Below are 27,011 nucleotides of genomic sequence, written 5' to 3'. Positions count from 1 at the left end.
TTTGCTTCATTATCAAACTGATTTACAATTGTCTCTTCTTCATATATTGACGTAAAGGCAATGCCCTTGCCTTTTTTATTCTCTCTGTGCGATATAGCCATCTAGAATGTAACCAAAGACCCAAACAACTCATCCAATTTTAATTTCGTTATATCATGAGCTTCCTCTATAGTTGTGACCTTCATGTCGAATTTTTCAGGTAACGATCATAGCACTTTATGCACTATCTTGGATTCAAGAATTTTTTCCCCAAGCAATAACGATTCATTTTCTATTTCCAGAACTCTCTTGTTGTAATCTGATACAGACTCATCTTCTGACATTTTCAATGCTTCAAACTTTGATGTTACCAACTGCAGTATGGATATTTTAACTTTTGTAGTGCCTTTATAAGCAACTTCGGGTATTTTCCAAGTTTCTTAGGCTGAATTACAAGAATTTATAAGTTTGAACACATTCAAATCAACACCATTAAATATAGCATTGAGAGCACTAGCATTCCCAACTGACGCTTGTTCTTCAGCATCAGTCTAGTCAACTTCTGATTTTGGAACAGATACACTGTCTATAGTGATAATCGGTGGTTCATATCCAGCTATAAGTGCTCTCCACGCTCTCCCATCCAAAGTTTTAATAAAAGAAATCATACAAAGGTTCCAATATGAATACTTTTTGTCATCGAGTACAAGAGGACATGAAGCTGAAGGTCCTTCCCCTGATTATCTCCATGGACTTGCAACCCGCTCTGATACTAATTGAAAAACAATATGAGATAATCAGATAAACCTTTAGTTAATTCTAAAATAAATAATTGTTATAATAGCTAGAGGAATAGCATAAGAGTATAACACAATAAACTTTGGTAACCCAATTCGGCCAACGTCGTTGCCTACGTCTAAGGAGCTGTGCACACCCTGATGAGTAATATTATTATGATTCACACATAGTCAATATACATCAATACAGTAAATGCTCTCTGATCAACTATATGACTATCTTAACAAGCTTAATAGCTTAAGACCCCACGCTCCCCCTGAATGTTCGAGTGAATCTTCTTGACGACGTCTTTATACTCCCCCTGAGTTTAAGGTGACCACTTTGATCATAGCTTCGTCTTTCTCATCACTCATCATAAAAATCATCACAGATCAAGACGTCAAGACCATAGATAGATAATTCCACTACCTTCTTTCGCTCATGGTTATTGCAATACAGATTTGACTAATAGCTCCAAAAGCTTTCTTCGTTTGTCAGTCATACTAGAACCCACAAGTTCCGTAGTATATATATATATTTGCTCAAGGATAATCTCAAAAAGATAATAATTTAAGATTCATAAAATAAATGAGGACCTTTTATCATTTTAGATTTAAATAACTCATTAATAAAAGATAATCTCATTTTTTTTTTTTTTGACAAACTACCAACCAAATAGTTTGTATATTTTTAACTTCTAATTTTGAAAAAATTAAACATTATCAAATCATGTAAATTTATTTTTAAGTTAATATTATCTTCACATAGTCATATTGCCAACTAACACACCACTTAATAGAAAATAATAGTAAAAGTTCCAAAAAGTGAAATTTAAAATTGTGTCAAAAGAAAACCGGTCTCTATTTAGTCTTTACAAATTTTCAAAATTAAAAATTTTAGTCCAAAAGTGTTTTAAAATTTTATTAAGGTTAATTTTCATAGATATAACAAACCAGCTAAATATTTATTATCCGTTTAACAACATAAAAAGTCGATAGAGCTTATCATTTTTTTTAGATCATAGATTTACTCTTCCTTTTCATCGTTTTTCTTTTTCTTCCTCTTCTACGATTTTTTCTTTTTCATCGTCTTTTTTTCTTCTTTTTTTTCATCGCCTTTCTTCACTTCTGCCATTTTTTAAAAAATTTCTTTTTGAAATAATGACTTTTTTCAATCAATAAATCTTTTTTAGTTCAAGATCATGTACCAAATATAAAAGATCTTAAAAAAAATAGTTGAAAAAAAATCGTTGGAGCTGAAAACACGATCGTTTAGATTTTGCTATGAGATTCTAAACGATCTTGCTATGAGATTCTATACCAAATATATTATGCGCACGAGTGTCGAATTAATTGTTCGTTGACGGAACATTTTTGATATTTTCTATTGTGGATTTTTTTCCTTTTCGAAATTGAAATTTTGTCACTTTGTAAACTTTTGAAAATACCGATTTTCTTAAACTTAATTAGGAACTTACTAAAAGAAAAATCGAAAGTTTATAGCGTTTAAACATAAAATGAAAAATGAAAAATGATATTCTCGATGATATTATAGATAAAGAAATAATTAATATTTATAAAAGAAAGCAAATGGATGGTCGTGCTAAGTAGGAAGATAAAAATTTATCCAAATAATAAAGAAAAAAATGGGCAACGATTATAGCCTTAAAAGCTTTCCATACAGAGCATTAGGCTGATACGATCCTACGGTGAAATGAGAAAGGCCATGAGCATTTTCTTTAATAAATTAATCATTTTCTTTAATAAATTAATCACAAGTAGGTGATTAGGATCAGGATATGTAACCGTAATCTCAACAAGAGAGTAGATTTACAGCATATAGCAATGAGAGATATGAAACAAATACAGAGAAAGACGAAGAGGAGTATTTAATAATATAGTAAATTTTAGCAAAATTCATGATCATGTTCTGCTTTACATAAAAGGTTGACTAGAACTAGTTGTGCTAATTTGGTCATGTGGTCATGTGCTTGCATGCAGTTGGTGATGGCTTGGTTTTGGAGGTTGTAATACTTTTGTTAGCCTATAATGGCTACACCCATCTTTCACAGTAACACTAAAAAAAACAAATTAAGAAAACACTTATTTAGAAGAAAGAAAAATTATGACTCGACAATTGTAGTTGGACTAGTGGATGAATTACATTAAGATAGATCAACTTTTGAGATAAAAGATTAGTATGGAACAGTTGATAATTTAAAGTTATAGAGAAAATTTATCATTATATTTTAATCTAAAAATATATGTGGAAAAGATTAGAACTCTACCCCTGCCCTAAACTAAGCTGTTTGAGGAGATGACAGGAGAAGCAATAACCACCATCGTTCAAAGAACCACACAATAACAATAGTACTAATAATAAATATAGTCCTTATTAATTTTAGGAGAAGGTGCTTAACTTTTGTTACTTTCTTGTTCGTCAAGCAGAATCGATGATGTTTTTAATTAAGCTTATGGCTTTATCTGTTCGTTAAATGTCACATCCATGGGATTTGGACATGAGTTTGTCTTCTCATACAAGAAAACCAAAAGAAAAAAAGGGAAGAACAAGCTTTTGTATTGTGGTTTTGTGTTGGAAAGTCAAATAAGGAAGATTAAGGTAAAAAAGAACAAAAGTATTGATAAAAAAAGTGAGATGTTTCAGGTTTTGAGGGGTTGCTTGAGCCGCCATGGGACAGGTTTTATTGAGCTTTTTAATTTATGGTGGTGCGTGGAAATTAAGAAGGTCCTTCGATCTTGGGGATTTGGGGAGTCTTTTCGATTAGACGTGAAAGACGTACGTACGTTTTTTCCCTTAAAAGTATCCATTTGGTCCATCCACTAGGACTGGTTTGTGTTAATTGATTAACCTGAAACTAAGTTCACTTTGGAGTTTGAAGCGATTGGCATTCAAATCTGAGATCAACTATTAAATTTGTAATTTTTGGAAGTAATAGAACTATTGCTCTCAAAAATAGAGGAAAGTATACACTGGTGTGTGTGTGTGGTGTTTTTTCCCTGCAAAAAAAAGGAAACTCAGTATTCGCTTAGAGACCTAGAGAGGTATAAAGGAGTTCGGGATGTATTTCAACGCATCTCAAATGTTAAGAGTTCTCTCAGTGAGGAAGGATGTGGAAAACACGGGTCAATCTCCATGCTTAACAAATATATATATATATATATATATTCATTTTTTACCGAGGTTTGTTAGGGTTGCACTCCAGGTTCTATTTTTGAGTTATAAACTCAGTCCGAGTTCTTGTTTTGAAAACATATAGATGATAGTTGAGTTGAGTTATGTTGATCGTAGTCTTTCATTTTATTATTATATAGATCTGTCTCTGTCATTTAAATAAATTGGTAGTACAAACAACATGTTAGATTCTTACGATCTTTTATTTTGAAGGAACATACCAAAATAAACGAGAGCAGAAGAGAAAAAGGGAACAAATGTTAATATATAAAATCAATAAAAATATTTTCAAACCATTTAAATTTGTATTTCTTAGTTTTCGAACAATAAAGACTAAAATGTCTCTTTTAAAACCTTAAAGACCAAATAATTCCTTAATTCCAAACCTCATAGACAAAAAAAAAATATTTTGCCCTAAATTCTTTACACATGACCTAAATATATTTCAAACTTACTTCAAACCATATTGACCAAATATTCCATTTATCCAATAAATTATATGATGTTACAATTTTTGGAAATAAAACCTGCTTATAAATGAAATTTTAACAATTTATTGTTAACTAATATTTAATGTATAACTATGATTAGTTTACCATAGTTTAAACTAGAGTCTAATTTCTAAAATTGGTTACCAAACAGTATATCTATCAATATAAAACACATATTTTACCCTTTAATTATTTTATTATTAGTTCCTTCAAAAAGAGGGTTTTAGTTTTAGTTATGTTTATGGTTATGATGTAAAGTTTGAAGTGACATTAGTTCGGAGTTGGACAACGTTAAATGGTTGCATTGGTTAACAACTTTTGGTGAATCCGAGAGGAAAGGAGCAGAGCAGCTGAGGTGAGGTAGCTTGGGTTAGCTAATAGCTACGTCCTGGGAGGCTATTTTGGTAAGGGTGCGATTCTATACACGGACTTTATTGAAACCGAGTGCATTGACATTGATTGCTTCTTGGATTAGACCCAAATTATTTACGATGCTACTTATCCCCGATGTAAATAATTGAAATCCAATAAGCAATATTTACTGTAATGTTTTCTACATTACATTGTTAATTTTTGAGTTGGGATAGATACGTATGTTTGGTTTCTAAGTTTTAAAAATGTATAAGCCTTTGAGTTTATAAGAATGTCTATTTGGTTTTTTGAGTTTTCAAAAGGTGTTTCTTTAGTCTTTTGAATTTTTAAAATAGATTTAAAATCTGTTAGATGTATTAATTTTGTGTTTTTTTTTTAAATTGTTATATGTTATTTTAAATTAAAAAAAAAATTGTTTTAGCCCTACATATGATTTTTAGAAATTATTTTTTAATTTAAAATGTCATGTATTTATTTAAAATGAAAATATAAAGTTATTTGCTTCTTAAACCTATTTTGAAAAACTTTAGCACTAAAGAGATGCTTTTTAAAAACTCGGACATCAAATGGATTTATCTTTATAGCTATTTTTACTATATTAATAGAGACCATGTAGGAAGAATTTTTACATGCCTCTTTTACCTCTACATTTTCAATAAATTTCTATATTACCCTTGGTTGAGTAAAATCTTAGGTAACTTAGTACATCTGATGTTAATGGGACGCGAATTTTCAAGAAATGATGCATTTGTTCAAGTTAGAGGTGTTTTATATTAGTACATTGATTTTTTCAAATTATATGTGAGATGAATGTGTAAAAGAAAAACAAAATAAATACACACATTTATATTTTGGAAACACAATTTAATCAATGAGATCCAAAATTTAGAGAAAACATTAAACAAAAAGAATATAATGAATGAAATAGGATGAAACAATCTATCCTTTCGAGTTTAAAAACATTAAATAAAAACTATTGCACTATATATACTACAATAACGTATTAATTCAATATTTTAATTACTATAACAATATTTCTCTCTTTAAACTAAATAGAAGATTTTTTTTAAAAGGAAGATAATATGAAAACATTAAAATAAAAATATTACATTATCTAACTTTTAATTTTATTAATTATATATTAAGAAATTACTATTAAAAAGAAACTAATTGAAACTAGTTCAATGCACTGTTTCTTGATTAGTTCATATAAATGTAGGGACTAGATATGTAATTCTAAACTTTCTATAGTACATGGTTATGGAGTGATTTAAATCATATATACTTTTTCGATCCTTCTGCTATGTTCAAATTATGCTCTTTTAGCAATATTATAAAAATGTGGTTTTGAAAGAAATTGAAGAACTGTAGCACAAGAAAAGGGATGTCATTTTTAAATCAGATAATTTTCCAATATTTTTTTAAAATATTACTATAACACATGTAAAGGGATATCATCTATGCTTGTGGTAGCATTTTCTTTAGCACTTTAAATTTGTTAAGATATATTCTAAAATATTTGTAATAAATTTCGAGAATTAAAAGAATTATTAAAAAATTTCATTGGAGGAAATGTATCCAAAAGCCCTAGTCCATAGCACCTTGGGATGGAGGCTAGGGAACAACCACAACCTAAGCATGAGCTCCACCAAGGAACTATACACCTAAAAAGGCCCATGAATAAGAACAAAAATGGTAGGAATAGAAAGCTATAAATGTACTCTCACACCTAAAAGATTACCATTTTAAATCTTCAAAATTCAATCCACAAGCTTAAGTTCCGTGAATAAAAGCAAATTATTTAATATTAAATATATAACGATAAAAGAAAATTAAATATGAATTTAAAGTTTTTTTTTTTTTTTTTTTTTGGAGGTAAGTCTACAAACTTCTTATACCAAATAAAAAAGGAAGTTGGTGCAACTCTAACCTACTCCAACTTCTTAGACTAAACACTCACATAAAGGTTTAGTCATGGTTATGTTCTAAAAGTTGAGTTACAGCCCGCGTATGTATCAAGTTGGGAATTTGGGAATTCGAGTATTTTAATTATCGTCAAATCATTACGTTTCAATTAGCAAAAGTAGTCAAGTTTTGTAATACAAATAGAAAACACACAAACTTTGTTTTCTTAGTAAATTTTTTTTTTCCTTTTTTTTTTTAAAGAAAAGTAGTATTTAGCTTTATTTCATGTGATTAAAGATGAGAATGCATCCAAGTTTTTTCAATGTTTTTAACTCCCTTTTCGAGATGGTCCCGAGTGGGGAGTGAGGCAGAAAGTAAAAGGAGAACCAACAAGGACATATGAGGAGGTTTTTAAATGGTAAAACCTGACAATGCCTTTCACCAAAATTAACCCCTAACTTTCCATTTACGGAAAACCCTCTTCTTCTTCTTCTCTAATTCATTATTTATTTCACCTAATAATGTATGTCTATTTCTCCCACAAACAACAACAACAACAACAAGAAAGAAGAAGAAGAAGAAGAAGAAAAAGCAAAAATATGGCTCGTGGGAAGATCCAGATCAAGAGAATAGAAAACCCTACAAACAGGCAAGTGACTTACTCTAAGAGACGCAACGGGCTCTTCAAGAAAGCCAACGAACTGACGGTTCTCTGCGATGCTAAAGTCTCCATTATCATGTTTTCCAGCACAGGAAAACTCCATGAGTATATCAGCCCTGCCACTTCGTAAGTGTTATATATATAAAATAAATTAAATCAACCACACCCTATCTCCTTCTTAATGATATGATGATCTGTTTGATTTAATTTTTTAGGACTAAGGAGCTTTTCGATCAGTACCAGAAGACTTTAGGCGTCGATTTATGGATCTCTCACTATGAGGTCATCCTCACCTCTCTGTCTGACCTTTCTCTCTATTTTTTATAATTACTCTAATTTGTATATATTGTATTTCTATGGTGCGGTCCAGAGAATGCAAGACAATCTCAAGAAGCTCAAAGATATCAATCGAAATCTCCGAAGGCAGATTAGGTATTAATTATATTCTCATCATCATCATTTCTATTTCTTTAAATATATAATTTAATTAATTTTTTTTAGAAATATTATTCAGGCAGAGGATGGGGGAATGTATGAATGATCTGAGTTTTGAAGAACTCCGATGTCTTGAGCAAGATATGGATAATGCTGTCAGGATCATCCGTGAACGCAAGGTCTCTTCTCTCTCTCTCTCTTATCCCTTTATCAATTACTTCATTTTTATTTTACATCTATGTTTATAACTAATATAAATCCTCTTCATCTATTTGGTTTTTTTGGACTTAATTACTTCTATAACTGATATCAGTAGCTACTTTAATTAAGTCTTGGGAGTTGAGTTTAGATTTCTAAATTTTTTTATTATTATTAAAAATCATTCACTTTTTTTCATTTGCCATTTTCTTCCATGTATATAACTTTTTGAGCTATTCTCTAGCTATCTCTTTTACTTTCTCTTGGATATAAAACATTACTTTTGGTATTGGGCGTGTTTAGGTTTGCTTGTGATATATCAACCTAGTTGAAAAAACAAAAGTGTATTGTGGAGGAAGAAGAGTGTGGTTTCCCAAACGCTTTGATTGTGGTAGAATTCAACCTTACCAAAACAAAAAAATGTTACCATATCATAACTTTAAAGTAGTTTTGAGAGTCAAAAACTACTTGGGGGCATATTTGAGAGCAATTGCAACGTTGTTTGAATTATTTTTGTTATTTTTAAAATCACATTAGAAACATATTTTTAATCATTTACGATATATTTTAATAATATAAAAGTTATATTTCAAAAGTGTAAAATTGTATATTAAATTAGTTTTGAGTGATTAAACACATTCTTATATTTTATAAATGACAAAAAATGATTTCTAACTCTCAAAATTGTTCTCAAATATGCTTCTTTTTATATATAGAGATATGTCAATTAAAAAAGAAATATTTTTATTTTTTCAAAATATATTTTTTTAGTTTTTATTGACGGTCAAATAAGAGATTCTTGTAATGAAAAGTATGTTGTTTTTTCTTTTTTTTTTTTGGAAAAAGATACAATAGGTCAGATGAGTATATTCGAGCTTCTTGACTAGATGGACACTCTCTTAGTACTTGCATCATTCCTGGTTCATTTTAATAATAAGAGACAATAATACAAGAAGCGAGGAGAGTAAGGGCTATAAGTCCGTGAAAAGTTATACAAAACCACTAATATTTAAAGCAATAGAACTAGTACTATAATTTGAAAAAAGTTTCTACTGATCCATCAACCCATGAGAGAGCACGTATATCATACCAAATCTCACTATCATTACTTTTTAAATAAGCTCTAATTCAATCAACCATTAAACAGTAAATCAGGGTTATACAAACATACAGTATTAAGTACATGGCTTATATCTGAAGAATACACAATCATTTTGAACTTCTAAACCGACGATCCTAATTTGGAAATCAATTGGCTGCAGTTTTTTATATAACAAGATACTAGAGGAAAGAGATCAGTATAAATGCGTTAAGACTTCTAAACTAGGTTAGAGTCATGTTTGAAAATGATTAAATTGGTTTATAAAAAATAAGTTATATTTTGTAATTATGATGCTTCTATCATTTCTCTAGGTTGGAAACTTTCCTCTAGCTTCCTCTGTATACATTTTTATTATTCACTTTCATTGTTTCCTTTTAAGAGAATGATTTATAAGCCCTTCACAATCTCTCTTTTTAGCATGTCATAAATTACGTATATCATAACGACTTTGATTGCATATTGAATTATACACCTCAAAATTTGGTACACATTATTTTAGAGTTGGTTTGAATATTGACAATAGAAAAATATGTTTTTCAAAAAAGTTATTTTATTTAAAGTTTTTTTGTACAGATTGTTTAAATAATTCAAAATGTTTCAACACTAAAATTTCTTCTGAAGTTACTTATTTTAAAAATTAAATCAATGGTTAAAATATATATTGTAGTGATCTTGCATATAACTGCAATAACTGTAATTTGGAATATATATACATATATTGATGTTTCTGTATGTATTACATTGACCGGTTCAAATTGAAACTTTGTTCAACAGTACCGGGTGATCTCAAACCAGATTGAAACACACAAGAAGAAGGTAATTCAAAATCATTATCATTTATATACTGAAACGTTGTTTGGGAGGTCTCTTTAAATATCCTACAAAAATGTGTAGTTAGATTACTTTAACTGCTACCTAAAATGCATTATAAAAAGAATTACCACATAGAACTATGTGATTGGACTGAAATATAATACAATCTAGCCGGCCTGCCCTTTACATAGTTCGAATACAAATATTCTCCTACAGTCACGATAATAGTCGGTTTGAAATGATTTTTTTTTTAACAAGTCTAAGTGGAAGATTGGAATCAGAAAGTGTTTGACTATCTCAATTAGGTTGACACAATCTTAATACTTTCATGTTTCCAAATCCTCATGAAAAAACTTCATTTTATCAAAAAAAAAAATGCATCCAATCATCTTATCTTAGCTTGAAATGATCTTTTAATGCATAAAATCACTCTTTCTACACATTTTATAGTTTTAATTATGTCTTTATATATATACAAAAAAAGGTGTTAGTTATGTAGCAAACTATGGTTAGATAATTGGACATCATGCAAGTATTTTTCACTTATTATTGGAACGATGTTTGGGATTTTTCTTTAAAGGTCCTACAAAAATGTGTTTATACAAGAGTATTGCTTAGCTAGTTGGTATCCATTTAATAATTAAAAAGCTAAAAAGCCTACATTAGAACATTGTGAATGGACTGCAATATGGCTAGTAAATAGTAGTATTACCATTCTATATTTATTTTTACAAATATATTTTTTTAGTAGCATTCTGGTAAGAACAGTCTTCCCAATTAGTCACAATTATAAGTTTTTTTCCTCGAGAATTAAACTTCTAATCTTTAAAATAAAGTTGATAATATAGAAAAATAATATAGGGAGTATGTAAGTTGAGTTATATATTCATTTCGACACAATAAGCATCTGTTTAGAATAAATTTTATAGTGCAAGATAAAAAAAATATTTTGTTTTATAAAAAACTTAAAAACACTTTGTAAGCACTTGATGGTTTTACATCTTATATATATAAAGGTTTGACACATATGACATATCATAGTTGGATAATTGGGTGGACTGCAGTTTCAAAGTAAAGTTATAGTAACATGAAATTGATTTGACGTGGTGAAAATGCAGTTAAAGAGCGTAGGAGAAATACACAAGAGTCTTCTACAAGAGTTCGTAAGTGTGATTAATTATTATTGGTAGATATAATTTATGGTATGTTACCATGTAATGGGAATGAAATTTATATGCAAATTATAAATATTTGTGAGAGTACAGGACATTGCAACTGAAGAAGATCCACATTATGGGCTGGTAGACAATGGAGGAGTAGGTGTAGGAATTGGAGGAGGAGATTATGAGTCAATTATGGGGTTCTCAGGTGCTGCCCATCCTCGCATTTTTGCATTGCGTCTCCAGCCCAACCACAACCACAACAACCTTCTTAATAATATTCACCTTCATAACCCTCCTCCTTCAGATCTCACTACCTATCCATTCCTTGAGTAGTCTATTATATCATTAATTACAATTCCTCTTTAAAACCCTAACTCATGATGTCTCACAACTATATATTTTTAATTTTGTTTAATTTTCCCTTTTTTTGGTTCATTCAGTTGTTAAATTGAATGATAACACTTCCAAAGAGATTATATATGTATGGTTTGTTTTCTAGATCATATGGGGCTTTTTTTTTTTTTTTTTTTTTGTCTAAGTTTGTTATGAGTGATGGAGAATATCAGAGGGTTTCAAATATGGAGAATAACACTATACTCCATCTTTCTCAACTTCTTAAATAAACCCTTTCGCCCATTAATTCATTCTTTTTTACCTTTTCTTATCTCCTCTTATGAAATCAAATTCTATTATCGTTATATGTTATTGAGTTATTATAGAATCTTATATGTGATTGATAACAACGTGGACAAATGTCCCTTCGAGGACATCCGATAAAATTGGAATGATACAGAGAAGATTAGCATGGCCCCTGCACAAGGATGACACGTACAAATCGAGAAATGGTCCAAATTTAAAAAAAAAAACAACGTGGACAAATGAAAAGATGACAGGGTTTCGACCACTAAACATGCCCACGCAAAAATATAACGTCGGTAGAAGTTCTGCCCACATTTTCCTTAAGATCTGCACACATTTGTCTATGTCAGCAGAGACCAAAGATCTGCACACATTGGCATTGATTAGCTGAAGCATATATAAAATGAGTAATTGTCAAGCTAAGCTTCGCAATAAACTTGAAGAGTTGCGATGTTTGGAACTTCAAAAGTTATTCGTGAACAAATTCAAAATCTTTGTATATTTCTATTTCAATCGATAAAATTAAAAAACCTACCTTCACCTGTGTAGGATTTGTTCTTTAAACTACACATAGGTTCTCTATCTTGCTGGCAATCAACCCTCAATCCTAAAATAGATACATATCAATTTCCTAATTCCTAAAATAGATACATATCAATTTCCTAATTCCTAAAATAGATACATAACATAAACAAAAAAAATGAGGAAGACTTTTGGTGATTGGTAACTCAAATCTTCTTGATTTAAGAGATTCGATCTCTTGATTAATTAGCAGAATTGATGGATTGATTAGTTCCCTCCTCTGTGAACGATCGTGGCTGTTACATGTTGGTGAGCTGTGAAGGATCATGGTTGCTAGATGAGAGATCGTGTGTGAGCAATCGTGGCTACTATATGTTGGTGAGCAGGGAGCGATCATGGCTGCTAGATGAGCGATCATGTGTGAGCGATGGATCTTCTTTATCATTCTTCTTCAAACTGGAGGTAACTACACTCCAAACTCTAAGTTTGTTCCACAGAGAGCGAAAAGTGGCTTTGTGGATAAATCTGTCGATAGTTCTTGTGATGGGACATATCTAGTAATGAGTAAGCCAAGGGCTACTTTTTTCCTAACAAAGTGATAATCTATCTCAATATGTTTTGTCTTAGCATGAAAAACTTGATTAATAGACATATGAAGTGCACTCATGTAATCACAAAAAAGTTTAGGTGTATTCACTAAATGTATGTGCATATCTCTACGTAAAAAGTGATAAAGACGAAGTTGATCGAAATAGAAATATACAAAGATTATGATTTTGTTTATGGTATCAGAGCCTACCATATAGGTAGTGAAGAATCTTGGCATCAATTTTTGTTGATTTTTACTTTTACTGAAACTCATGGTAAAGCCTAAAATAATACTCACAATTATTCTTTTTTATTAGGTTAGAAGAAGACACATGTTTGTGTTGAAATTGAATTAATCTAAACTATCGTCAAGGCCCTACATTTCCTAAAATAAAATGAAATAAATTTTTTAGCAATAAAAAAAATAAAACATAAACAGAGTTAGCTTACATACTTGTTATGCATTTGATATCTTCTCGGGAGTTTGTTCTCAATGAGTTAAGATGGTACACCACGCCATTGTATGCATTAATCACTAATGACCAATAATCACTAAACGAGTTCCATTAACATTAATGAAGTGTCATGCAGAGTCATGTGTTTGTCTGCACATTATGAACTTCTAAATATTATTTACTCAATGAGAAGCCATCATTTTGAGTATCTTGTTTGTAGTTTTAAGTATTTGCACTGATGGATCATGGCATGGTGCCATCTCTGGAGTTGCTGATAAAAAGGTCGCGATGTTTAGATTGGATCATTGCACGGTATTTCAAAAAATTTCGAAAAATAAAGAACATTATTCTATGCAATTAAAGTAAAATAATATTTATGCAATATTGAAATATTCGGCTAGATTTGGATCTTGAATGAGTTGATCTTAAACCTTCATGATTTGTTTAGGAGTACTGCAAAATTAAAATATTCAGCTCAATAATTGTTCAGTAGAGGGGATGCTCATCAAGGCTCTTGAATACAGTTCCATGAATCAATGAGAATAACTGGAATTTGCATTATTTCCAAGGAAAATATTTATTTAGATAACAAAATGAGTTTTGGAATGTTTGTTTGTGTTATATGCCTTTCAACTTCTGGTATAAGTGATTGCCACCGTGCACTTTTATATGAGAATTATTTATTTTAGTTGTGTTGAATTATGAAGGGAACATGTCTAATGAAGAGAAAAGTTACTCTGGAACGACCTTGCATAGCTAAGGTCTCTCTATTCAACCAAATGACAAGATTATTGCAACGGCTGGTTGGGAATTGCAGGTTAGCAATGCTATAGTTGGGAACGAGATGTGACATGTACTTTATATGTTTCTGTTGTGCCTGACAACAATACGTTTTCCCTGTCAACCAAAATAAAACCAAGTTGTACAATATCAAAGAAAGATGGTAAATGAAGTAGTGAGAGCTAATGGAGAGACGAGTATCCGTGTATTTTATTGTTTGATTTATGGTAGAGTACTTGTATGCTATGATTATTATGTCTAGTTGTCCAAGTCAAGATAGTTTCAAAAGATATTTTATGAGATTACTCTGCTACTTGATATACTTTCTGAAATATGCAGATCTTGTTTTAAGGAAAGGTGTTTAGTTTGCTTTCTTTCTCCTTATGGCGGAGTGCGAATCATCAGAAAGAACATCCTTTTGGTATATTGAAATACCATCAGGCCTTGGTATATTTTATTTATATGGCAAGCAATACCACCAAAAGTTTTTAGAATTACCATTTTGTTCGAAATATGATAAAACACGGTGAACACGACTTTCTTTTCTTTTCCCCTTCAAACTATATGCATTCATTGACTTCATCTCTATTTTTTCGTTGATCTTAATTATTGTGAGACAATAATTTTAACATGCCCTAAAACTAAATACTAGTTCAAACCACTCTTCATTCTCTTTTTCTATAATGAATCATATTTATATTGTTCATGGCTTGTTTAGAGCCCGAAAGTATGGCAAATGTTTTTCTTTAAATTCAAATGGTTATGGCTACAAACTGGTTTTTAATCACCTTATTTGATGATTCTACTTCATGTTTCTAATTGTTTTGTATCTCAAAAGTCAACGGATTTTTGTATGATAATTGTTTTCATACTTTCAGTGTAATCTTGTATCATACTCGGAAGACTGTAAGTTAATGGAATTTGCATTAAAAGATAGAATTGTAGCACTTTGGGAGCTCTATCCTCCTGTAACTTAAATTCAAATGGTTGTTGTTGCTTTTAACTTGGGAGGATACCGCGCCCTGATGTGCCTTCTGAAAAACAAAGGTAATAACCAATAAAAGTTAAGAGAAAACCTATGCTATTATATTCATCAAAATGAGAGTACAATTTTATTGAATAATTTGTATTTTATTGATGTTTTATCAAAGGTACAAGCCTAATTATACACAAAAAAAAAGTCACTTAAGGAAAGAATATGCAAATTAAATACAAGAAATTACAAGAATAATATCCAAAATAATTATAATATCCCAAAAAATACTCTAATTACCGCAATACTCTTCCTCAAACTCAAGGTGGTAAAGTAAAGACTACCTGGAGTTTGTGAAAATAGGAGAATGGAAAGCTTTGGTGAAGATATCTGCTGGTTGGTCAGTGGTAGAGATGGATTGGAGATGGAGAGCGTTGCTCTAAAGATGATGACGAAAAAAATGGCAATCGTTCTCAATGTGCTTTGTTCGTTCATGAAATACATCATTGTGTGCAATCTGAATAGCACTATGGTTATTACAATGAAGAATAGTGTGTGACCTTTGTGGGGCCCCATAGCAATAAGAAGCCAACAAAGCCATAGTAATTCTGAAGTGGCATAAGCAAACTAAAACTTTATTAAACTTTGGCCAAGCGTTTTACAATAAACTTTACAATAAATACATAAACACAACTCATAAAACTTAGAAAGTAAAACGTCTTAGCAGCCTTCTCGCCTAATATGCCCTTCAAACTCTTCTTATTTGGCCTTAACGCCTGATTCTTGGAATATGAGATTTAAAAACGTAAGTCTAAAAGGCTCAATGAGGTTTAAGAAATCCTTTTTGAGAAATACTTTTTTTAAACATCATTTCGCCAACAACCAAACCATTTCACATAAACACCTTTTTCTGTAACAACATATTAAATACATTTTAAACATGAACATATATTTTCATAATCACATATCATCTGGATAATCAAATCATATAAATTCAACATTTTGCCTAAACACACCTTAGTTACCAACATTCCTTTCACTAAGGATCCTGAATCATTCTCTACACTATGTCTCATTACTTCGCATTTAAACTACTGTAACAACAACATCCGAGAATATATAAATTCGTCCTTATTGCTTAAGCTGCTAAGCTTAATACACTCCTTTCAACGTATTAGCCAACTTCTCATCACCATGTAGCCCCTTTCACCCCATGGTTGCCTTGCCTCGTTATGTGCACATAATAGTTAGCTTATTGATAGGAAGTAACTAATGGTTTGAACACCATTTCATAAACAAGTCGTGCTTTGAAATACATAAATCATACTTTGAAACAAATAAGCTTTTCATGTAAATCTCTTTTAAAAATATTTAAATTGAAATCATCATTTCAAACCATCAAAGAATCATAAGAATGCTTAAAATCATTCAAATACTTAAAGAAAACACTCAAACTACTGGATTTACTCAAACCCAAAATACTCTTCCTCCGCTTTTTCTCTCGTAGACAAATTGCCAATAGTTCAACTCCTTAGCTTCTTTTTCCAAAATTTCAAAATAACACTCCTAAATAACTTGGCTAATACCCTCTACTTATACTACATCTTAAACAGGCTTAGTCACCCTTAAACTTCTATCAGCTGGCCAGCTCCTACTCTTAGTGGGGCATGTGTAAACTTAAGGTTTAACCTAATCATGCTTAACTTAATCTCTATACATGGCCCATTAAGTAAACATAGGAAATTTTTTAGAAGTTTTCTTACTTCTTCTCGCCTAGTCTTTCTTCTCACGTAACGCCTTAATCACAAAGTAGCACTGAGTCTTTAAAGTTCTATTGCTTAACCTATCTTGCGAACTATCTTAAAAATCAATTGCTTTTTGCAAAAACCTTGTTTCAAAACGCCTTCTTTTGTTCAAGCTACCTAATCCAAAACACTTAGCAAAATTTTAACATCTTAGTTCTTAATTTAGGTATGGTTCTTACAGTAAGAGCATCACTTAAATAAAAAGCAATAACAAGTGATGGACCTTCTATCAGTAGGATCACCTATCCAATCAGCATTAGAGAATCCAAGGAGAACTAGATAGGACTGTGAGGAGAACTGTAGACCATGACCCAAAATGCCTTGAATATCGCAAAGAATACGCAAGACAACAGTAAAGTGAATAGTATGAAGAGCAGCCATGAATTGACTAACAATGTGAACTGCATATGCAATACTGGACAGGTCACAGTTAAGTAAATCAAGCTGCCAACAAGTTGTCGATACAAAGTGGGATCATCAAGAGGAACACCATCAAAAGGAGTGAGTCTTACATTTGGATCCAGAGGTGTTGAAGATGTGGTAGAGTCAGTAATACCATATCGACTAAAGAGGTAAGAGGCACAGTTTGCTTGAGATAAGTAGTAACAACTAGACAAGGATGAGATCTCAAGACCAAGAAAATAGTTAAGGGTGCCTAAATCCTTCATCTCAAAGTGTTTTTCCAGGTAACATTACAAATCAGATATGGCTTAAGGGTCATCATGTGTAATAATCATGCCATCAACATATAAAAGAAGGAGAATAATACCACTAAATGTCTGGCGAGTAAATAAGGTCGAATCAGGTGAACCCAAGTTAGATAATAATGGAACTTAACGTCGCAAACCAAGCTCGAGGAGCTTGTTTGAGATCGTAGAGAGCACGAAAAAGAAGACATACTTTCTGAGGTAACGGAGTAGTATCAGATGGTGGTTTCATATAGACATCTTCAGATAGGGTTCCATTGAGGAACACATTTTAAACATCCATTTGAATGAGGGACCATTGTTTTACATCTGCGATGGCTAAAAGACTGCGAACAGACGTCATTCGAGCTATTAGAGCAAACATTTTTTTCATAATTAATGTCATATTTCTGATTACCTTTGGCCATAAGTCATGCTTTGTATCGTTCAATAGAGCCATCAGAGTACATTTTGATTTTAAAAATCCACTTGCAGCTAATAGGTTCCTTTCCAAGAAGTAAATCAACATAGTCGCAAGTATGATTCTTTTCTAAGGCTTAAAGCTCTTCATCCATTGCTTGCTGCCACAAGGGGTTAGTATTGGCTTCCTTATATGAGGAAAATTCAACTAAAGACGTAATAGTAAAAAAAAATAATGGTAGTCTTTAAGATGAGGAGGAGTTTCTCTTACTCAGGTGGATCGTCGAACAGGTGCCAATTTAGGTTCCTCACAAGGGGTAGATGGAAGATTCGAGAGCACAAAGATAGGATTGGATTTAGTGAGCCCAGATATGGGTAGAGGACAAGGTGTAGTGTTGGGTGGTGAGTCAGTAATGGGGAATAGGTTAGTAGAAGGATCAATGAAGAATGGGTTAAGACTAGATAAGATGCATGGAATGAAGAAAGACTAGAAAACATACGATGTTCCTAAAAAGTTGCATGGCAAGATATACGTAATCATTGAGAGATGGGATCCCAACAACAAAATCCTTTATGTTCAGTATCATAACCCAAGCTGAAACAACATAGACGAGCACGAAGTTCAAGTTTCGTATATTCATGAGGATGTAATAACACAAAACATGCACAACCAAAAACTTTAAGATTAGAGTAAGATGGGGAGTAACCGTTTAGTCATTCAAAGGGGAAAACATTGTGAGTGACCTGAGAAGGAAGGCAATTGATGACATAAACATATGTGAGGGCAACCTCTCCCCAAAATATATATATATATATATATATATATATATATATATATTTGTTACATTTATCTACATTTACCATAAATAAAGTACAAACAGTGGACCTTGGGCCAACATTAATGGACCTCAATTTAACATTTTCATTATGTGTTTATTTTTAGAATAAAGTTAGTTGTTTATTTTCACTGTAATACTTTTACTGATAAGAGGTAAAAACTAAGAGCACCCATACCCTCCCGAATTTTCCTCTGTATCATCTTTCTACTTCCCGTACCACACGAATGAATGAGACTTTATTGAGAGATTCACTCAGAGTTCTATACTTGGAGCTTTGATCAGACGTTAAAGGAGATTGAAGTATTATCGGTTGTTGGTTATTTTTTTCTTCTTCAATTCTCTAGTGGATAATCTTGTTTTACCTATCCTATTAATTTTGAATCTTCTTGGTTCTTTCTTGTTCTTTAGTTTGATCGCCGCCAAGACCGTTCTTTTAAAAGATATGATTGAGCAAATGGTGGTTCTGTTCTTCTGCCATGCGTTGCTCTTTGCCGGCATGTCTTTTACCCAAGCTGCCGCCGCCGGCCACTGGAAACTTCTGCAAGGAACCATCGGCATTTCAGCCATGCACATGCAGCTACTCCACAATGATCGTGTCATCATGTTCGACGGCACCGGCTTTGGCCCATCCAACCTGTCGTTCCCCGGAGCAAGATGCGCAAGAACCTACAATGGACGTCGTATCAGCTTCGACTGTACTGCCCATTCCGTCGAGTACGACGTAGCCACCAACACATTCCGGCCACTCGCCGTTCAGACAGATATGTGGTGCTCGTCTGGTGGAGCCATGCGCGACGGCACTCTGGTTCAAACCGGCGGTTTCAAGGCCGGAGACCGGACCGTCAGGATCTTTAAACCTTGCACAAGTTGTGATTGGGAAGAGATTCCGATGGGGTTACTCACCCGTCGGTGGTATGCCACCAACCACATTCTCCCCGACGGCAGCCAGATCATCATCGGCGGCCGGAAACGCTTTAGCTATGAATTCTTCCCTAAACCTGCAGCGTTTAATTGGCCTTTGGCGAAGACTAATTCTGTTCCTGAGGCATATAGATTGCCGTTCTTGATGCAAACCAACGATGGCCATGCCGAAAACAATTTGTACCCATTTGTATTTCTTCATATCGATGGAAGCTTGTTCATCTTCGCGAATAATCGAGCGATCTTATTCGACTACACCAAGAATAAGGTTCTCAAAACCTTTCCGAAAATTCCCGGCGGCGATCCGAGGAATTACCCGAGTACTGGATCAGCGGTGATTCTTCCATTGAATTTGCAGGGAAAATTGCTTGAAGTCGAGGTAATGGTGTGCGGTGGAGCTCCAAAAGGAGCTCATATAAAAGCCCGCAATGGAGTTTTCGTTGAAGCATTGAACACATGCGCAAGAATCAAAATTACAAGTCCAAATCCCAAGTGGGTCCTTGAGATTATGCCACTTTCTCGAGTTATGGGCGACATGTTGTTACTTCCGAACGGCAACGTTTTGCTGATCAACGGCGGATCGTTCGGGACTGCTGGCTGGGAACTTGCCCGGAATCCGGTCCTCAATCCGGTTCTTTACCTACCCAATAACCTACCCGGTTCAAGATTCGAAGTGAATGACCCGAGTACTACCCCTCGTATGTATCATTCGACGGCGATCTTACTTCGTGACGGTCGGATTCTCGTCGGCGGGAGCAACCCACATCCGGGTTACAATTTCTCCGGCTTTCTGTTTCCGACGGAACTTAGCTTAGAAGCATTTCATCCTCCATATCTTGACCCTGAATTCGCAGCCTTGCGTCCCACAATAATAGAACCCAGATCTCAAATCATGGTTTTTCATGGACAGAGGTTGAAGGTGGAGTTTACGGTGATCGACGAAATGGATCCGACGAAAATCTCGGTCACCATGTTGGCTCCGCCTTTCAATACCCACTCATTCTCGATGAACCAAAGACTGTTGGTGGTCGGCCGTGGCAATGTGACGACGACCATATGGCCGGAACTGATGTATGATGTTGAGGTTAATATTCCTGTTTCTGGTAATATTGCACCGTCGGGGTTTTATATATTATTTGTTGTTCATCAATGCGTTCCAAGTGAAGGAATTTGGGTCCAAATACTGTGATAATTGACGTTCTTGTTTCATTTTTTTTAATTCATCATATTTTGATTCTTAAAGTTGAGTTTGATGATTGAACGGACGCGTGAGCTTCTGCAATTCAATCAAATTCTTTTAGAAATCTGTTTGTGCATGAAATCGTGATAACAAAACAACAAACAAAACAAAACTTTTCTGCCCTTAGTTCTGTTTCAAAAGAATATATAAATGTAATATGACAGTTAATACTTCAAACTCAAAATTTATCAACCACAAGTTATTTAGGTCTCATTTCATAATTATTTTATTCTTTACAAAAGCACTACAGTGAATTATTCAATATATAATATACATAAAAATATGTATGCCCATCCATTATCTCAAATATAGCTTATAATTTTTATGATGATGACTTAATAAATGAATTATCAGGAGCAATAGGTGAAATGGGGATAGTTGTTGTATTAAGTATATGTAGACAAGAATTACAAGAGTGTAACTAAAAAATGTATTAAAGGATGAGTACAACATCTTTCCAACTGATAGGCACCGTACCTTAATTTTCATCAACAACACATGCTCGTTAGATCATCAATATCTGCCCTTTTTTGAGTTTACTCATCCTCAAAGGGGAATTTGGGTAGAAAATAACAAAAACATCATTGTTATTTGTGGTTAGTGCACTAATAGATAGCAAAATTTGTACTGAAATTCTGGAACAAATAACACTCTTCTTAGCTCCTGATATTGAGAGCAATTGGAGAAATGTGATATTTGTTGTATTATGTATATTCACTTAGTTTTCATCCAAGTATAAATATATAGACACAAGAGTTACAATAGTGTGGCAAATTAATTATCTCCATTAAAAAAAAAAAAAAAAGGTAACAGACCGACAACCTCTTAGCCAAAAAATTAATAATTATTAAAGTAAATTTAGCTTAATGATCTTTCACTTAATTAGATGTTGAGTTTTAATCCTCGTCTCTATAGTTGTTACAAAACCAAAACTTCTCTGCCCTCAGTTCTATATTAGAAAAATATATAAATGTCATATCATAGTTAATACTTGAAATACAAATTTATCTAAAAGGTTGATAATTAATTTTAAAAATTTTATTTTAAGTCTTATTTGATAATTTTTTTATTTATTTACTACTTTATTTTTAATAAAGTCCATGAACACAACTCCGTTGATATTGTTTTCAAAATCAAATATCAGAAGGCATATGGTTATCTAATTCACCAACCAATAAATAGTGTTTCTATTTTAGAAATTTGGTTAGACATTCAACTATTTGCATAAAAAAAAATGAAATCATAATTAGAAGTGTGTGACAGCACAATTTTTTAGAACTAAAAATCAAACACTAAATTGTTATTAAAAAATACATTAAAAATGAAAGTGTTTCTTTCATGCTATAGGTTATAATCACAAACTTGTCTTTCATTTTTTAAAATTAAATTTCGTCTTCTTTCTTAGTATGAAGTGATATTGTTTGTATGATATAGAAAACAATAGGTTTTTTCTTTATCGTGATGGTATCTAATTTCTTGAGTCTATCTTTTTCATCAAAATACTTGAGAAGATCATCGAATTGATTTGTTTCTAATCTTTGAAGCCTCATTCATCCTTGAAATATTTTCATTACAGTTTGTTACTTTGTTACAATCACAACCTTTTGGTTCCTCCAATATCTAAAGTTCTTTATAAAGATATATTTGGATTATAACAAACTCTCTCCTTCATATAGAAATCTTGTGTCTTGATCAAATTAATTTCATCAGCTTTTAACCTAATTTTTATCGTCGGGTGGCACCATATGAGCATTGGGGTATTGCCATGAAAGATGAGTTGAATAGTTATGGAAACTAAGGACACTTGATCTATCGTATTCTTACCTTATTGCAAACACTTCAATGATTGTAAATGGGTTTGTAAAGTGAAGTTCAAGGCTAATGATACAATTAAGAGATATAAAGCTTGTTTAGTTGCCGAGGGTTGTACTCAAGATGAGGGTTTTGATTACGTTGATCAAACTTTTTCTCATGTTGTGAAGCTTGTCTGTTAAAATACTAAAATGTGATTTAGTTAACTTGGTTACTTATTTTGAATTGGACTTCAGTTAACTTGGATGTGGATACTACTTTTTTGCATGGTGATCTTGTTGAAGAAGAGTGTATATGGGTCTACCTGTAGGTTATAAACAAAATTGTGTGTTGTGTCTAAGGGGGAGAAATTAGTGTGTAAACTTCACAAATATTTGTGCGTAAGAGGTAGAGTAGGCAATGGTTTGGTGAGTTTCCTAATGGCCCTTTTTTCTTAGGGCTTCAAACAATTAATCTAGGTGTCATAACTCCCTTTTTTTTATGTGGTTCTGGTGCACTTTTCGTTGTTTTGATTGTTTGCATCGATGATATATAATAGCATTGTAGGTGCTTCTCTAACTAATGATGTTTATTTGCTCAAAGACTTAGTATTATTGATGTACTTTTTAGGGTTAGAGATTGCTCTCAGTGTACAAACTCATTCCAAATGAAATTATACAGTGCAACTTGAAAATTTAAGGTTCTTACCCTCAAAGCATTCTTGATCTTAATTTTCTATGGTTCCTCACATGAACACTATAAGAAAATGGAGGTCTCTCGACGCATAAAAGCATCGGAAAATATATGAAAAGCGTCGGAAAAATCTATCTGACAAAATTAATGTATGAAAATTTTCGACTGATAATTCCCGACGCGTGCATGGGGCATCGGGATAAGTTGTTATTTCCAACACTATTCACCATAACGTCGGAAAATGTTGTTTTGCTCGACGTGTAAAAAATGGCATCAGGATAAAGCGTATTTTCCGACGTCGTTTCTTCCGACGCTTTTTTGTGCGATAAAAAAACCTTGATTTCTTGTAGTGGAAATTATTCGTATTGATGAAAATTCTCTATCAGCTGATCCTAATTTTCATTGAAAATTAATTATTGGAAGACTCTTGTACTTAACCATTTATCATCTAGGATGTGACTTTTATTGTCCATAAACTTAATCAGTTTTTCCTAAGCCATTACAACTAGATTTGCAAGTTGTTCATACGATGTTAAGGTCTTGGAAGTCTTCTACAAGCCAAGGCATTTTTCTAACTACTTCATCTTGTTCAAGCTCAAAACCTTTTATGATGCTGATTGGGCATCTTACCTAGACTTAAACAAGTCAACTAGTGGATTTTATGTATTCTTTGAGAGAGTCTCCTTTGTTTCATGAAATTCCAAGAAGAAGAGCATCATGTCTCTTTCATTTGTCGAGGCAGAATATAAGGCCTTGGTTTCTATAACTAGTGAGTTTGTCTGGTTGACTCAACTCCTTTTGTGTAGTCATCTCTTCTACTTTTTTTTTGTAACAATGATGTTACAATTTACTTCTATCCGTGAGAGCATGAAGTACATCGAGTTAAATTGTCATTTAATTCGAGATCATGTTGTTAAATTAATGTGTTATTATTAAATTTATGTCTATTCAATCTCATTCTCAGCTTTGTGGATGTGTGCACCAAAGCTCTTCCTCCTTTACATTCTATATTGTCCAAAGATCACTTCTTTATGAACTCGTTGAGAATGATTATGATCTAGTTCATGGCGCTTATTAGAAATAGAAGGCGTTCTATTGGGATATCCTCGTAAACAGAAAAAAATTGCAATTGATTTGAGAAAGATAGAGTGTCATTGGCTTCTTTGGCTCAAACTCATGAATCTCTTTACTATATATGATACAAAATGGATCTTTTTCTATTGTTAATAAGAGATTTCACTATGAAAATGGGAAGGAGAAGGAGTCCTTGACCCGCAAGAGATAGAGCAAGATTTATTCAATTACATAGTTTGTACTCCTAGAATATGACACCTTTTTTTTTCTAAGTTAACCCTTGAGAAATATTTAGCTACTCTCTAACTCTCTTGTAATTTACTACTACTACTGTTATATATATATATATATATATATATATATATATATATATATATATATATATATATATATATATATATATATATATATATATATATATATATATATATATATATATATATAGCACATTTCTATTTATGAAAACTACTGCAATCTATATGAGTAAGATAGAATATATAGATATCCAATATGAACATTTGTTTGATTGGCATAGTTAAAAAAGGGTCTTTTCAAAAATATAACAAAACGGCAAAATATTTATACTGTATAGAACAATTTCAAAAATAGAAAAAATTCATAATAGAAAATACAAAAAATGTCTCGTCAACTATGCCATAAACATTTGGCTAAACAATTTATTTTTTCAATTCTATCATTTTTTAGATTTTTTTTTTTTATTTTTTCAAGATTCTTTGTTTATGATCGTTTGGATTTGACTAAATGACTTTTTTAATTCTTTTATACACGATCGTTTAGACTTATCTACACGTTTATTTTTTTTACACGATTGTTTTGATTTTTTTTTTCCAAAATTCTTTATACACGATCCCAATTTTTTTTTTTGTAAAAAACGATGAAAAAAATCGCAAAAGAAAAAATGATCGTTGGAAAGAAATCGAAAAGAAAGATGGAAAATATTTAAAAATATATATATATAATATTTAAAAAATAACAAACTTCATGTGTTTTGTTACACGGATCTAAATATTTGAGTGGTTTGTTTATATTTATGAAAAATTTTCTTAGTTAAAAATAAAATTTGAATTTGTATGTTGTAATTGGTAATTTAACTAGGACCGATAATATGTTAATTAACTGGAGTTGCCATTTACCCAAAAATAAAAATATCAATCTTATAAGAAAAGAAAACAACAATAATAATTACAATTACATTATGTCCACGAGTGTCTCAGATCGTAACACTCCACCAACCAAAGCTAACTAATTAATCATTTTTCTTTAATCTATTCTTATTATAAATTTGTGTTCGTTTTCATTGCATTTGGAGCCACATTGGTATTCGACAGACTAATTTAATTTTAATATTCCGACTTTCATATGATTTTATATTTGTTATTAAAACTATACTTCTAAGATCAGAAAAAAAAAATGTGAGTTATATATGGCGTTGAATGAGAAATTTTTTTATATCAATCCTAAATTATCATGTCATTTCTTAAATTAATGATAATTATTAAATATAAGATTGGATATATATCTTAATTGAAGGCAAGAGTTAGATAGATTCTGATGATCTCATATGTTTTGATTCAATATGATATTAATATTTGAGCCTAAGTTCAACTGAGTCCAAAAATAAGTTTAATTTAGCTTGAAGGTTAATCGGACCCAAAATTCAATTAGCTATAGCTAGGTTAAACGTCAATTCAATGGATAAACCAAGACGTTCACAAAAAATTATATAAATAGAAGAGTTCTCTTTTATTGTGAAGACGAAGAAATTTAAAACTCAAGAATATAGAGAGAATATTGATCTCTTAGAAGACTCTCTAGGCTCTCGAACACTAAATCATACTTGAAAACTAAAGATCTTTAAAGATATAAGCATTCTTACGAGATTTTAGCTTAAAAAACATTCATATTCTACTACTTCTTCAAGTCAAGCGTATACATCTTGTAGATAAAATCAAGTATTAGAGATCGAACTACATTTACATAAACTCACGTTCAACTATACAAAACATATTATCTAGTAAGTCTAGTGCGAAAACATATATATAAATATATTTCTCTCGGAGTCCCAAGAGTACACACCACACTATACACACTTCATCAAATTAATAGATAAAAACAAAAAATTTACAATAACTTAACAATCATTAACGAAATAGTTACATCACTAAAATAAAACTAAACCATAACACAACTCCTACTATTTAAAGCCTCTTTACAAAAGCACCAGAATGAATTGTTCAAGATATAATATACATAAAAATATGTATGCCCCATCCATTATCTCAAATATAGCGTCTGATATTTATGATGATGACTTAACAAATAAATTATCAGGAGCAATAGGTGAAATGGGATAATTGTTGTATTAAGTATATGTAGAAAAGAATTACTAGAGTGTAACTAAAAAAATATTAAAGGATGAATCACAACATCTTTCCAACTGATAGGCAACCGTGTCTTAATGTTCAACAACAATAAC

General features: G+C 31.8%; 2 protein-coding genes and 1 non-coding gene across 3 annotated transcripts; all 3 read left to right on the top strand.

The window, feature by feature from the left end:
* The first annotated feature begins 7,139 nt into the window (after window positions 1-7,139).
* LOC103503901 (agamous-like MADS-box protein AP3) lies at window positions 7,140-11,591 on the top strand. The gene is made up of 7 exons (XM_008468288.3): window positions 7,140-7,503; window positions 7,593-7,659; window positions 7,748-7,809; window positions 7,892-7,991; window positions 9,887-9,928; window positions 11,044-11,088; window positions 11,191-11,591. Exons 1-7 carry the CDS (start codon window positions 7,238-7,240, stop codon window positions 11,419-11,421), a joined length of 813 nt encoding a protein of 270 aa, XP_008466510.2. The 5' UTR covers window positions 7,140-7,237; the 3' UTR covers window positions 11,422-11,591.
* A 251-nt stretch (window positions 11,592-11,842) lies between these two features.
* LOC127149135 (U6 spliceosomal RNA) lies at window positions 11,843-11,945 on the top strand. Its single transcript, XR_007820540.1, has one exon. It is a non-coding gene; the product is annotated as a U6 spliceosomal RNA (small nuclear RNA).
* A 7,370-nt stretch (window positions 11,946-19,315) lies between these two features.
* LOC103504022 (aldehyde oxidase GLOX1-like) lies at window positions 19,316-20,905 on the top strand. Its single transcript, XM_008468445.2, has one exon. It carries the CDS (start codon window positions 19,361-19,363, stop codon window positions 20,903-20,905), a length of 1,545 nt encoding a protein of 514 aa, XP_008466667.2. The 5' UTR covers window positions 19,316-19,360.
* Window positions 20,906-27,011: the final 6,106 nt, after the last annotated feature.

This window comes from Cucumis melo, chromosome 4 (assembly GCF_025177605.1).
Source record: "Cucumis melo cultivar AY chromosome 4, USDA_Cmelo_AY_1.0, whole genome shotgun sequence".
Taxonomy (NCBI): domain Eukaryota; kingdom Viridiplantae; phylum Streptophyta; class Magnoliopsida; order Cucurbitales; family Cucurbitaceae; genus Cucumis; species Cucumis melo.
Note: the sequence above shows the minus strand (reverse complement) of the source record. Positions and strands in the feature narration are given on the sequence as shown.

Excerpts from the sequence above, each read along its gene's own strand:
- LOC103504022 (XM_008468445.2), top strand. The coding sequence starts at position 19,361 with ATGCACATGCAGCTACTCCACAATGATCGTGTCATCATGTTCGACGGC.
- LOC103503901 (XM_008468288.3), top strand. The coding sequence starts at position 7,238 with ATGTATGTCTATTTCTCCCACAAACAACAACAACAACAACAAGAAAGA. Across the intron at positions 7,504-7,592 it reads TATATCAGCCCTGCCACTTC|GACTAAGGAGCTTTTCGATC; the intron begins GTAAGTGTTATA and ends TTAATTTTTTAG. Across the intron at positions 7,810-7,891 it reads AATCTCCGAAGGCAGATTAG|GCAGAGGATGGGGGAATGTA; the intron begins GTATTAATTATA and ends AATATTATTCAG.